Source organism: Pseudorasbora parva, chromosome 6, assembly GCF_024679245.1.
Source record: "Pseudorasbora parva isolate DD20220531a chromosome 6, ASM2467924v1, whole genome shotgun sequence".
NCBI classification, from domain to species: domain Eukaryota; kingdom Metazoa; phylum Chordata; class Actinopteri; order Cypriniformes; family Gobionidae; genus Pseudorasbora; species Pseudorasbora parva.
The window spans coordinates 41,931,881-41,946,970 of NC_090177.1; the positions used below are offsets into that span (position 1 = coordinate 41,931,881).

General features: G+C 40.7%; 1 protein-coding gene across 1 annotated transcript in view; it reads left to right on the forward strand.

The window, feature by feature from the left end:
• Positions 1-368: 368 nt before the first annotated feature.
• The window catches only part of LOC137079031 (alpha-2,8-sialyltransferase 8E-like), a 68,152-nt gene continuing 53,430 nt past the window's right edge, over positions 369-15,090 (forward strand). Inside the window, exon 1 of the mRNA XM_067446963.1 lies at positions 369-391. Within this exon, the coding sequence (XP_067303064.1) occupies positions 376-391 (16 nt within the window). The 5' untranslated portion in view covers positions 369-375. The remainder of the gene's footprint in view (positions 392-15,090) is intronic.

Sequence of the window (15,090 nt, forward strand, 5' to 3'; positions counted from 1 at the left end):
TGATAAAAATATGACATTTTATATTATTTGCATGATAATTTAATAATATAAATGCAGTCATTGGTTTATTAAGAAAGCTGAGGTTCTAATCTTTCAAATGATACCATATATGTTTAGTTTTGTGGTGCGCGAGTTATAGATTTTTAAAAAAAGATTAAGATGATGCAATTTTGGACCCACGGGTGGGTCCAAGAGGGGGTGCAGAGCTGAAGTGGTTAAACAGTTACTCAGTAACACATTGCTAGATATGTCTGCTGTTATTTTTTTCGCACACGAGTTAAGAATTAAATGTGTAGGAAGTAACACTTTTAAAAAAAAGAGTTTACTATGCAAACCTGAGGGGATCTTTTAGAAAGGGGAACAATGGCACCATGCATGATGAGCACCAATGGTAAGTTTTTTCTCTCTAAAATAAAAATAAAAATAAAAAAGCTAAATGCTCTAGTTAGCTCTATGAACTGAATGCAATATTCACAATTTAAGTAATTATATAAAATAATAATTAATGTTAAATGATAATAGTATAGCTATATAAAAAAATGATGGATTTGATGAAAGTTTTGGAATGCTTCTATAAACGCCATTGTCAAATCATCCATGACAAAAACATGATTTTAACCAGTAGGCTACAGCATATACAAAATAATAATACTGCAAATGTATTTTAAATGCTTATTTCTAGGGTGTTTGGTGTTGTGATGATGAAAGCCTACCTTTGGGCTAGACATCCATTTTCAATCTACTGTAACATTTTCACACATTTGAATGAAGATTGACTTTTTTGTTTAATGTGCTGAATGTCTTTTTTGAGTCTCTTTTATATGGTCTTTTAAGGGCTGAAAACATAACTTCGCTTGTAACACACACCTCTCCACACCTTTACCACTGTTTAATCTAACATGTTGTCCGGAATAAGTAACACTTGTCTGTTCCCACGCGAGCCAAAAGCTTTCAGATGGACCTCACTGAAAAAAATGATGTGTTGAATTTACAACAAAAAATAAATAAATAATAATTACAATACATATATTGATTCTGTAGTAATATTCTCATCAGTGTTCTGTCAGCTTTTACATAGGCCTTCTTAAATCTGCATATTTGTGATATTCACCCCAGGGCGTTATTTAATTTTATCAAGGCCATTTTTTTTTTAAAAATCGTGTTAAATGTATGCATCATCTTTCATGTTAAATTCTTACATTTGATTAATAAATTCAGTTATAATAGTAAAAACACTATAGGCTGTTACCAATCAAATTAAATAATTTAAACTGCAAAAAATACAGCTGCAATAAATAATGTTATAAGATTGATGTTCTAAATAAAACATGCAATCATGCTTTTAAACATAGTGATCATAAGTCTTCATAAGTGAGTCATTGAGTCGTTTATTCAAATGATTCATTCAAATCGCTGAATCATTTATATCAAAACGCCGCGCTGAGTGTTGCTTTCCACTATTTTCGTTGGTGAAATCAAGGGTGAAATGGAACAAAAAAAGGTTGTTTGGATCTAAAATGTAAGTAACTTAATATTAATTAGGCTACTTGTTTATTGAACTAGGCTACACCATTCATAATACACATTCACGATTGCAACATAACCGCCAATAGGGGGCAGCAACTAATCGTCTTCATAAGTGAGTCATTGAGTCGTTTATTATCTTCTGAGTTCTTACTATTAGGAGATTTAAATTTGGACATGATAAAAGTCTCAAAAAATATACAGTCTAAGCTGGATGCACTCAACCTTACACAATTGATTAATGAACCCACTAGATACAATTTAAAATTTGCAAACAAAAGTACTTTAATTGATATAGCTCTGGCTAATATGCCTTCAAAATATACTTCAGCGGTCTTCAGTCAGGATCTAAGCGATCACTGTCTCATCGCATGTGCTCGTAATGGGTCTGCAGTTAAAAGACCTCCCTTTATCACTATCAAACGCTTTCTAAGGCCCCATTCACACTGCAAGTCTTAATGCTCAATTCTGATTTTTTTGCTCAATTCTGATTTTTTGTTTGGCTGTTCACATTACCTTTTAAAATGTCGCCTATATTTGATTCCAGTGTGAACTGTTTCAGGTTTCAAACTAACCCGCATGCGCAAAAGAACAATATCAATGACATCAGACACAGCACGCTGTTGCACTAAATTTCAGGAGGTTATAGAGGAAGTAAGCATTTTCGCTTTTATTTTAGTTCTTTTAGTTTGTGTGATGGAAGCCATAACGTTAATGAGAAGGTGCTGAAGAGGAAAAGAACAAAAAGAAAGAGAGCAAAATCGGTTATTTTGGCCTTTTGTCACCTTCCTTTGGCACTGAAGCCACGTTCTTCTGTGTCCCCGTTCCTCCATTTCGTGTGCTTTCAAAAACGGAGCGGTTACGGTAGGATACTTCTAGCGTAGCTTTAATTAAAGTATCTCCCCATATACTAATTAGGTCTAACACCTCACTCTCCCTCCACTGACTCGCTCCATCGCTGTTCTCCATATCTAGTCAAGTTTTTAATGTTACTGTCTGAATCTGTTGTGTCTAGGGCTAACTCGCTGGTGCATAATTGTGACAAATGTCGACATAGATTGACATAAAATACACATCATATCCGCATCAAATCCGCTTTGGTTGTTCACACTGCGGCCGCATTGGAAAAAATCAGATCTGGGTCTGATTCAGGACCACATATGTATGTGGTCTAAATCTGATTTGAAAAAATCAGATCTGGGCTAGATTTGAGTGTTCACACTACCTCTGAAGAGGTCTGACCTGGTCACTTGACCCCCCCAAAAAATCAGATTTGGGCCACTTTTGCCTGCAGTGTGAACGGGGCCTAAAGCACTTTAGTAAACAAGCCTTTTTAATAGATCTTGCCCAGGTAACCTGGGAGGACATTGACTCGATACCATATGCGGAAGATGCCTGGTTCTTTTTTAAGGATGATTTTATTTCTATCCTTGATAAGCATGCTCCATTAAAGTTCAGAACTAAAAACAGATATAGTCCTTGGTTTACCCCGGAATTGTCCGCCCTCAGCAAGCACAAAAACATTCTATTGCGGACTGCACTTGCCTCAACTAATCCTCATGATATGCAGCTTTTCAAGGAAACCAGAATCCGGTACACACGGGCAGTAAGGGAAGCTAAGGCTTCTATAAAAATAAATTTGCTTCTTGCACTACCAATTCTAAAAAGTTTTGGGACACAGTAAAATCAATGGAGAACAAGGACAGTTCAGCTCAACTGCCCACGGCTTTAAAGCTAGGAGATATCATTACCACCAACAAGTCCATGTTGATAGAGGGGCTCAACAAACACTTCACTATGGCTGACCATGCATTCCATCTGGCTGGATCTAGCCGGCCCAACTATACAGCACCTACAGTAGCACCTGGCTTTAAACAGTGGTTATGTATGGTATATAATAATAATAATAATGCATTTTATTTAACAGCGCCTTTCAAAACACCCAAGGTCACTTTACAGGGAAAAACAGCAATAACAATATAAATACATAAATCCACACACTTAAAACACACATGCATCATAGAGACAGAAAAATAAGTAGTAAATCATAAAAAAGCCTGTGTAAAAAGGTAGGTCTTAAGATGAGATTTAAAAGTATGCAGACTGTCAATATTACGGATATCGAGAGGGAGAGAGTTCCACAAGCGAGGGGCCGCATGGCTAAAAGTTCTAGCTCCCATGGTCTTTAAGCGTATACGTGGTAAGACAAGAGAGAGTGATAGTGAGGATCGTAAAGTGCGTGAAGGAGTGTAAATATGAAGAAGATCAGTAAGATAGGGAGGAGCTAGACTGTGAAGTGCCTTGAATGTGAGAAGCAGGATTTTGAAGTCAATTCTATATTTCACTGGAAGCCAGTGAAGTTGCTGGAGAGTTGGTGAAATGTGCATGGTAGAAGGAGTTCTAGTAAGAACACGAGCCGCAGAGTTCTGAACCAACTGAAGTTTATGGAAGTTTGCAAGGAAGACCAGTAAGAAGAGCGTTGCAGTAATCAATACGTGAGGTAACTAGTGCATTAATGAGAATTGAAGTGTTGTTCATTGAAAGGGATAGACGAAGGCGATTAATATTACGCAGATGAAAATAAGCGGTACGTGTAATATTATTAATATGGGCTTCAAATGAAAGTGTGCTATCCAGAATTACACCCAAACTCTTAACCTGTGAAGAGGGATAAATGAGATGTTGATCAATATCCACAGGTATATAGTCAGAGTTTGTCAATGTGGATTTTGTCCCTACAAGTAGGACCTCGGTTTTGCTACTATTAAGCTTAAGGAAGTTAGCTGAGAGCCAGTCTTTAATTTCAGCCAAACAACGGGACAAGAGAGGTGGTGGAAAAAAGTCAGAGGTTTTGGAAGATAAGTATAGCTGGGTGTCATCGGCATAGCAGTGAAAGTGAATGCCATATTTCCTGAAAATATGACCAAGTGGAAGTAGATAGATAATGAATAAAAGCGGACCCAAAACAGAGCCCTGAGGAACACCAGTAGTGACTGTCGATGATCTTGATCGGAAGTGCTTTAATTGGACAAACTGAGTACGGCCAGAGAGATACGATATAAACCAGGACAGGGGTGTGCCAGTGATCCCAATAGAAACTAACCTGTCAAGGAGTATTTTGTGCGAGATGGTGTCAAAGGCCGCACTCAGGTCGAGAAGGACAAGAATGGTTAATAAACCAGAGTCAGCTGCCAACAACAAGTCATTAGTGATTTTGACAAGAGCTGTCTCTGTACTGTGGTGCGGACGAAAGCCAGATTGAAACTGCTCAAACAGGTTATTTTTGGACAGATGATCATTTACCTGTGTTGCAACACATTTTTCCAGAATTTTAGAGATGAATGGCAAATTAGAAATCGGACGGTAATTATCTAGGTTAGATGGATCCGCCCCTGGTTTCTTAAGGATTGGAGTAATAATAGCAGATTTGAAATATGAGGGTACATAGCCAGAAGCAAGTGAACAATGGATAATTTTAGAAATTAATGTAGATAAAGATGGTAAACAGGCTTTGACTAAGTGAGTTGGCAGAGGATCAAGCCAACAGGTAGTAGCTTAGATTCCCGGATAAGACGCAGTATCTCCGCATCAGTTGGTAATAAAAAAGAAGAGAGACCAGAGTGTGGGGACACTTGAAAAACTGAGCAGCAGTAGTTATAACCTATGTTACTAGCAAGTATTTGTTGGTGAATATATATATATATATATATATATATATATATATATATATATATATATATATATATATATATATATATATATATATATTACATTTACCAACAAAAGTTTTATGCAGCAGATCAGTCTTTCTGAATTTTGAATTTTAAATACATTGTGGGAACCTTTTTTTTTTTTTTTTAGACATCAGAATATGAATCTCGATGCCACAATACATGATAGGAACCATAATTTCAATACTATGTTGGCTCCCAGCATGCCTTTCTTCATGAAGCATGTCGCCATTGCTGAGATTCACATGCTGATTCTTGATGTCTGTGTGTGGCAAAACACTTTTTTCCCCTGCAATGTATTTCAAATTCAGAAGGTCTGATCTGCTGAAACAAAGTTTTGCAGGTAAAATATTGGTCAGAAATAATATTACTGATTATCAGAGTTTATGAGGCTAAAAAGGCCTGGATGTGACTTTTTTTTTTTTTTTTTTTTTTTTTTTTTTTTTAAACACTGTTACAAAGCCCACAAACTCACATTGGGATGACTGTCATGGACTGGGGAATAAACAGACGGCAGGCAGAGAAGCTGGATCCAAATGCAGGGGAAATTTAATATACCAACATTCAAAAACCAGGAAATAAATAACATTGAGCAAACGAAAAGAAAACACAGGGACCAGGGAACAGATAACAAAGCACAGATAACCTTCAACATAAAATTCCCACAGAGTGCCAGACACTGAACAGATGTGACAAAGACTGAATGATTTTCAATTCAAAAATCACTATCTAAACCTGTTAATTCTTAAGAACTACAAAACAATTTCTTGATTTGGCTGAACTACAAAAGATTTGCTACAGAATATTTGCATGTTTTATTGAAAAAGTTTGGTCACCATTATGGAGATCAGTGTTTGCTTTAGTTGGGCAGTTTGACTTGGATTTTTAAGTAAGTTTGTGGTTATTGTTACAGTGTAAACAAAACACATAATTACTCAAAACAAAAGAAGAAAAAGAAACTGCATCAGGAATAATAATGTTTGACTAAACTCACTGAATAAAAATAATAATAAATAATATTCACTAACAATACTTGCTTGTCACAGATCAGATGTTTTAAATATTGATTTTAAAAAAAGGGGAGCCATATAGACGCAGAGAGATATCAAGAATCAGTTTATGAATCTCAACAATGGGGACATACTTAATGCTGCTGTAAGGGTGGATCGCCTACAGTGGTTCTGACTGCAGGGTTGCCGAACGACTAAAGAAACGTTATCAGCGTGATGGTAGAAAACTGTACATTTCTTGTCTATAACCACCCACTGCAACTTATACCAACGACGGAAATAAGCGCAGTTACAATAGCAAAATATGTGGGAGAGCGTTGCTTTAATGTGACTATATTGTATTGCAATAGGGAGCACTTCAAAGTCAATATCAAACCAAAACTAGTTAGCAAATCATTTATAATTGAAAGAATTTAATGACAAAATCCGGTTATGGTTACACTTAAAATAGTTACAAAATAGATGAATGAGATGAGGAAACTTATACCATTAATCGTACCCAGCATGTGTAGAATGTTACCTGAGAGATAGGGAGAGATAGAGAGAGATAGAAAGATAGAAAGAGAGAGAAAAAGAGAGAAGAGCCAAAGAAGGCCCTAGAAGAGACAGCCAGAGAAAAAGACAGCGTCAGAGCAAGAAGACCCAGAGAAAAGACCCCGAGCAACAGTTGCAATCTTCTTTTATACATCCCTTGACCATGTGACTGAAACCCTGAGACATTCAAACTGACCAGTCAGACCAGACTTCCCCCACTGTACTACAGGTGTGGCACCATTTGGCCTACAGGCCCTCAACATCTCTTTGTCTTTAGGAATCCCAAACAGCCCCACTGATAAGAGAGAGGGGGGTGAAACACAGTAAAACAAATGTCTTTGTTCAAAGAAAAATATCAAATATCTTTGAATATTTTAGATTCTTTCACTGCAATGCATGCTGGGAGCCATGAGTTTTATACTGCGGTGGCTTAGAAGGGTTGGAGATAAACTCTGGAGGACATCAAATCTCTAAAACTGAACTTGCCTACCCCTGACTTAGAGGACAAAAATGTACCCTTAAGGGTACCGCCCCAGTGACGGGACAATTTTGTGCTCTTTTTTTGACAGTGTATGATTAATATCTCATTTTTAAATATCACCCAACTTAATATATGAAACTTACAATCTGAGTCTAACCATGTCATGTCAACAAATGTAAAAGTCAGCCGCTGTTGGATGTTAATGTTAAATATGATGCATTTTACCCCAAATGCCATACTTTAACATGTTCTTCTGTTATTGAAAAACTGTTGCTTTAATTACTTTGAACAAAACTGAAAAAACATTAACAAGACCTTTGTTTCAAAATATATTCAATAATTTTAGCTATTCTTATTTGCTACTTAAACCTACATTTTTAAAAACATCACATATTAGATCAAATGAGCGCAGAATACACTTTGCGCTGCTGCCCGTGATTGCGACAAAGATCAGACAAATTTCCACGTGCATCTCTAAAAGAGGATGTTTTAAATAGTCCAAAGTTTGCTTCAGTGTGTGTGTGTCACTCTAAGTCTCGGTGTGTTTGTCACTCTTAGTCATACTAATTGACCATAACACATTTAACTTCAACATTTGATGATGTTTTCCATTCTCTTCTAACAACTTCCAAGACCTAGGCATACTAAAATTCAAATAAAACATATATAAATTCAATTACATTTTCATGGGGTTGGTTATAATTTTAGCCTGACAAGCCAGACCCACATCAAGATGTTTGGTCAGGAAACTCTCCATTGACAGCTCAATCCGAGGGGCGGATAAACGGTTGTCTTTCAAACTCCCTCTGCACGCGATAGGATAGCGCTACACCAACCAGAGCATCGAAGGTGAAGCAGAGCTCGCTGACAGATTAAACATTCGCCGTATCAGGTCGGCTAAACTCCGAACACATCTTCTCTTTTTAAGAATGACTTCAGTGCCGCTCTTTGTTCTTTTCTCAGAGAAAAGCTTAACTCCAAGTCTTCCAGAATCGCGGTCAAAGCGGATTCGAAAGACCGCCGTTCTTTTAACAAAAATAAACAAAGTAAAAAAAAAAAAACATTTCTTACCTCTAAATAGTTTTTTCCAAGCTAACATTTGCTGTTTCTGCCACAGCGATCTACTTTATCGGAATAAGGACTAGATTTAGTATGTGTGAAGTGAATCAGATTATTTGTAACTAGTTCCTGATTGGCCAGATTGGAATTCAATTGGATCACACGTGAATGCGTATAATAGTAAGAGTGTGCAATCTCGTGGAATGTATAAGCTCAAATTAGTTTTGGCTTATATATGCTACACAGTTTTTCACGTGCATATGATACGCACTTTATGCCGTTGCCAGTAACACAATACTGTAATCTGACTACTTTTTTCCAGTAACGAGTAATCTAACGCGTTACTATTTCCAAATCAGTAATCATATTAAAGTAATTCATCCAAGTCATTTAGAGTTACTATTTTAGTCATTTTCCTTAGTAAAAAAATAAAAAATATATATTCACTTTCTTCTTGCATCTCATAGAGAGTATTTTTTCAGGAAATATTTTTTAATTTCAATGTAAAATGTATTGTTGTAAAATGTAAGATACATTGTTGACGTTACCATCGTAACCATCCCCGGTCTCCCTTATAGAGCCATTTGCAAAGTATTCAAAGTATTCAAAAGTAACATATCTGTGATTGCTGAAGAATTCATAGCAATTCAAAATATAATTGGTCCTACTTTATATCAGGTGGCCTTAAGTACTATGTACTTACATATATAAATAAGAACAATGTACTTACTGTGTTCAATTTGTATTGCAAAACACCTTTGCTGATATTGAGGTGAGAAACGGGTAGAGGCAGGGACAGGTGTGGTGGTGTGGGTCAGTTTAAGGGTAGGGTTAGGGTCAGGTGTGGTGTTTAAGGGTAGAGTTAGGGTCAGGTGTGGTGTTTAAGGGTAGAGTTAGGGTCAGGTGTGGTGGTGTGGGTCAGTTTAAGGGTAGGGTTAGGGACAGGTGTGGTGGTGTGGGTCAGTTTAAGGGTAAAGTTAGGGACAGGTGTGGTGGTGTGGGTCAGTCTAAGGGTAGAGTTAGGGTCAGGTGTGGTGGTGTGGGTCAGTTTAAGGGTAGAATTAGGGTCAGGTGTGGTGGTGTGGGACAGTTTAAGGGTAGAGTTAGGGTCAGGTGTGGTGGTGTGGGTCAGTTTAAGGGTAGAATTAGGGTCAGGTGTGGTGGTGTGGGTCAGTTTAAGGGTAGAGTTAGGGTCAGGTGTGGTGGTGTGGGTCAGTTTAAGGGTAAAGTTAGGGACAGGTGTGGTGGTGTGGGTCAGTTTAAGGGTAAAGTTAGGGACAGGTGTGGTGGTGTGGGTCAGTCTAAGGGTAGAGTTAGGGTCAGGTGTGGTGGTGTGGGTCAGTTTAAGGGTAGAGTTAGGGTCAGGTGTGGTGGTGTGGGTCAGTTTAAGGGTAGAGTTAGGGACAGGTGTGCTGGTGTGGGTAAGTCTAAGGGTAGAGTTAGGGTCAGGTGTGGTGGTGTGGGTCAGTTTAAGGGTAGAATTAGGGTCAGGTGTGGTGGTGTGGGTCAGTTTAAGGGTAGAGTTAGGGTCAGGTGTGGTGGTGTGGGTCAGTTTAAGGGTAGAATTAGGGTCAGGTGTGGTGGTGTGGGTCAGTTTAAGGGTAGAGTTAGGGTCAGGTGTGGTGGTGTGGGTCAGTTTAAGGGTAGAATTAGGGTCAGGTGTGGTGGTGTGGGTCAGTTTAAGGGTAAAGTGGATTTGTAAAGAGGGTTGTTGCCTAGCAACGAGGGGGAGAGGACGCTGGCGTTGTCTGTTCGCCGCTTTTCCACCCGATTTTAGTTTATATACGTTAATTATAAACTTTATTTTAATTTTATTTTTTGTCAGTAACTAGTACATTCAGTCAGTGCTAATTTTGGGACATATTGCTTGGCTCTTATCGTCTCGGATAACTCTTCTTGGCTGTTGACAGTTGGCTGTTGACAGTTGGCAGTTTGAATGGACTCCCTCATGACAGGAGAGGACTTTTATACATCTAAAACCTTTTTTGTACAGATTTTATCGGTTTTTCTCCTAATTTCAAAGACTTTTACTCACCCCTGCTATCTCTTCTAACATCGGCTGTTTGCTGAAATTGCTGGGAGTTGCCGCATACACTCTGCTATGGTATGGATCATCATCTCGCTGTGCCTGACAGTGTTCCAGCTCTGTGTTTCTATAATGCATAGCGCTAGTCAAAACCTTCCAGCGGCCGTCATGAAGCTTAAATATTCCATCCCACAGCTGCTAAATTTCAACGACCGCACATTTCCGGCGTGCATCGCGGTCATTAAGGAACTTGGACTTCTGCGCAGACGGCGTTACATCCATAGAGGCTCTCGTCGCGGGCTAGTTTATCATCAGCCTGAAAACTCTGCAGCAGCCATACCATCCATCTGGAGCTCCGTCGCACATCTGCCGCGTCATCACAACAGTTTTGCTCTCCGTTTTGGTAACACGGGAAACACGGGAATCACCGCGAGATCTCACCAATCTAAACTGGATTGCACGGGAAACACCGCGAGATCTTTTAGCACAGCGCATGACAGAAAACGTGGAGTGGATTTTAGTGTTTTACGGCCAATAACGAGATTCACCACCCCATCAACGCTCAAAATAGAACTTTTTAATGCACAATCCCTCACAAATAAGTCATCTTTCATCCAAGACCACATCATTGATAAGAGATTAGACCTTATGTGCTTAATGGAAACATGGCATCAGCCTGCAGTTTACGCAGCACTTAATGATGTCTGTCCTCCTGGTTACAGCTATCTGGAGAAAGCCCGCTACACTGGTCGTGGTGGTGGCTTAGCTGTAATTCATAGACAATCATTGGAGCTGTCTTTTCTCCCTCTGCCCACAGTGTCATCATTTGAATACCTTGCTTTTAAATGTAAACCCCCTTTTTCGTTGACAATACTGCTCATTTATCGGCCCCCAAAAACAAATTCAGTTTTTATCTCTGAGATGCATGACTTTCTCACAACACTCTGCTCTACTTCTGCCAACATTTTAATATTAGGAGATTTTAATATTCATGTAGATACCCCCTCCTGCCACCTGGCAGCTGAGTTTCTGCAATTATTGGACTGCCTCAATCTCCAACAGCATGTGGATGGACCCACTCATTCTAGGGGGCACACTCTGGACTTGGTCATTTCCAACTCTCCTCATATTAGAAACCTCTTGGTGTATGATCTGGGTGTGTCTGACCACCAGGCCATCTCATTGGAGCTGCCACGCCCCTCTTACCTTACCAAAGATTCCCGTCAAATTTGCTTCAGGAACCTGAAAAAGATTAACCAAGACTCTTTAACTACAGACCTTCAGCAATTCTCCTCTGTTGATCTCTCCTCAGTCTCTGAGTCGGTTGACTTCTACAACAAGTCTCTGAGCAGCCTTCTAGATCTTCACGCACCTGTCATAACTAGAATGGTCACCTTCTCGCGCTCAGCACCCTGGTACACCAGCGAACTGCGGAAGATGAAGACTGTTGGGCGCGTACTTGAGAGGCGTCTCAAGCTCTCAGGACTCACTGTTCATAGGCAAGCCTATAGAGTTCATCAGAAGGCCTACGCAAGGTGTTTAAGAGATGCTCAGTCACAGTTCTACTCTAGCATCATCAACAATAACCCTGGAAACTCCAAGAAGCTTTTCTCCACTATTAATCACATCCTCAAACCGCAAACTCACTCTTTTTCAGAAGCCACAGAAGAGAGGTGCAATAAGTTCATGACCTTTTTTAGGAACAAAGTAGACAACATCCACTTGCTCCTATCTAGCACCTCCGCTCTGCCTGTCCCGTCTGTTGATCCACAGCCAGGGACCTTCCAACATCTCTGCTGCTTCTCCATCATCACACAGCTCGAGGTTGAGGACATCATCAGAAAAATGAAACCATCCACCTGTGCACTGGATCCTTTTCCTACAGCCTTGGTAAAATCTAACCTCAGTGTCTTAAGTCCATTCATTACCAAGATTATTAATAATTCCCTCCAGGCTGGCCATGTTCCTTCATCTCTTAAAACTGCTATCATCAGACCACTTCTGAAAAAACCTACTTTAGACCCAGATGTTAATGACAACTACAGGCCCATCTCCAACCTCCCATACCTCTCTAAGGTGCTGGAAAAAGTTGTTGCTGCACAGCTTCAGGTCCATTTGGAGCATAACCATCTTTATGAGAAATTTCAGTCTGGTTTCCGCTCAGGACACAGCACAGAAACAGCTTTGGTCAGGGTCACAAACGATCTTTTGATGGCGGCAGATGCTGGTTCCCCATCCCTTCTCATCCTCCTGGACTTAACTGCAGCTTTCGATACAGTTGACCATAACATCCTCCTTCACCATTTACATTCCACCATTGGTCTCTCTGACTCGGTCCACAACTGGTTTTCTTCTTATCTCACTGGGAGAACTGAATATGTTGCGTTAGGAGAAGCTACATCCCTGTCACACAATGTCACCTGCGGTGTCCCTCAAGGCTCTGTGCTCGGACCCACCCTGTTCATACTCTACATGCTCCCCCTTGCCCGTCTCATCAACCGGCATGGGATTTCTTTTCACTGCTATGCTGATGACACTCAACTTTACTTTAGGACAAGTTCATCTCCCTCTGCTGACCTCACACCATCCACTTTGATCACTTGCCTGGATGAGATAAAGGCGTGGATGAAGCAAAACTTTCTGCAGCTAAACAGCTCCAAAACTGAAGCTATCCTAGTCGGCACTCCACTTCAGGTCCAGAAGTCCATTATCACCAGCATTGCTTTCTCTGATCAGGTCATTCCTCTTTCCACTTCAGTCACGAATCTGGGGGTCAGAATGGAATCACAGCTTACTTTTGAAGCGCACATCAAACACCTGTGTAAGACCTCCTTCTTCCACCTCAGAAACATTGCCAAACTTCGTCCCATTCTATCACTGGCTGATGCGGAGAAGCTTGTCCATGCCTTTATCTCCTCCAGGCTGGACTACTGCAATGCGCTCCTTATTGGCATCCCTAGCAAAAATCTCCAGAGGCTGCAGTGTATTCAGAACAGCGCTGCTAGGATCCTCATGAGGGTGCGCAAATACGACCATATCACCCCCATTCTAAAATCACTCCACTGGCTTCCTTTGTCGTTCAGGATCGAGTACAAGATCTCTCTCCTTACCCACCAGTGCATCCATGGTGATGCTCCCTCCTATCTCAAGGAACTCCTCACCACACAAACAGCCACTCGTAACCTCCGCTCTCTGTTTCGCTGTATCGCCTCAAAACTCCCACAGCCAATCTCCGTACTATGGGGGATCGGGCATTCTGCTCTTCAGCCCCCAGTCTGTGGAATGCTCTCCCTGACCATCTGCGGACTCCACAGACTATAGATACTTTTAAGCGTGGTCTTAAAACCCACCTTTTTAGCAGAGCTTTTAATTGACTTTTAATTGACTTGCTACTTGTTTAATTTATTTTATTTTATTTTTCGGTTTTATTTATTTATTGTTGTTGATTGTTTTGTTTGTTTTTTAAATTCTGTAGCACTTTGAGATTTTGTTTAATATAAAGTGCATTATAAATAAAATGTATTATTATTATTATTATTAAAGTTAGGGACAGGTGTGGTGGTGTGGGTCAGTTTAAGGGTAGGGTTAGGGACAGGTGTGGTGGTGTGGGTCAGTTTAAGGGTAGGGTTAGGGTCAGGTGTGGTGGTGTGGGTCAGTTTAAAGGTAGAGTTAGGGTCAGGTGTGGTGGTGTGGGTCAGTTTAAGAGTAGGGTTAGGGTCAGGTGTGGTGGTGTGGGTCAGTTTAAGGGTAGGGTTAGGGACAGGTGTGGTGGTGTGGGTCAGTTTAAGGGTAGGATTAGGGTCAGGTGTGGTGGTGTGGGTCAGTTTAAGGGTAGGGTTAGGGACAGGTGTGGTGGTGTGGGTCAGTTTAAGGGTAGGGTTAGGGTCAGGTGTGGTGGTGTGGGTCAGTTTAAGGGTAGGGTTAGGGACAGGTGTGGTGGTGTGGGTCAGTTTAAGGGTAGGGTTTGGGTCAGGTGTGGTGGTGTGGGTCAGTTTAAGGGTAAAGTTAGTGTCAGGTGTGGTGGTGTGGGTCAGTTTAAGGGTAAAGTTAGTGTCAGGTGTGGTGGTGTGGGTCAGTTTAAGGGTAAAGTTAGGGACAGGTGTGGTGGTGTGGGTCAGTTTAAGGGTAAAGTTAGGGTCAGGTGTGGTGGTGGGGGTCAGTTTAAGGGTAAAGTTAGGGTCAGGTGTGGTGGTGTGGGTAAGTTTAAGGGTAGAGTTAGGGACAGGTGTGGTGGTGTGGGTAAGTTTAAGGGTAGAGTTAGGGACAGGTGTGGTGGTTTGGGTAAGTTTAAGGGTAAAGTTAGGGACAGGTGTGGTGGTGTGGGTCAGTTTAAGGGTAGAGTTAGGGTCAGGTGTGGTGGTGTGGGTCAGTTTAAGGGTAGAGTTAGGGACAGGTGTGGTGGTGTGGGTCAGTTTAAGGGTAGAGTTAGGGACAGGTGTGGTGGTGTGGGTCAGTTTAAGGGTAGAGTTAGGGACAGGTGTGATGGTGTGGGTCAGTTTAAGGGTAAAGTTAGGGACAGGTGTGGTGGTGTGGGTCAGTTTAAGGGTAAAGTTAGGGACAGGTGTGGTGGTGTGGGTCAGTTTAAGGGTAGAGTTAGGGTCAGGTGTGGTGGTGTGGGTAAGTTTAAGGGTAGAGTTAGGGACAGGTGTGGTGGTGTGGGTCAGTTTAAGGGTAAAGTTAGGGACAGGTGTGGTGGTGTGGGTAAGTTTAAGGGTAGAGTTAGGG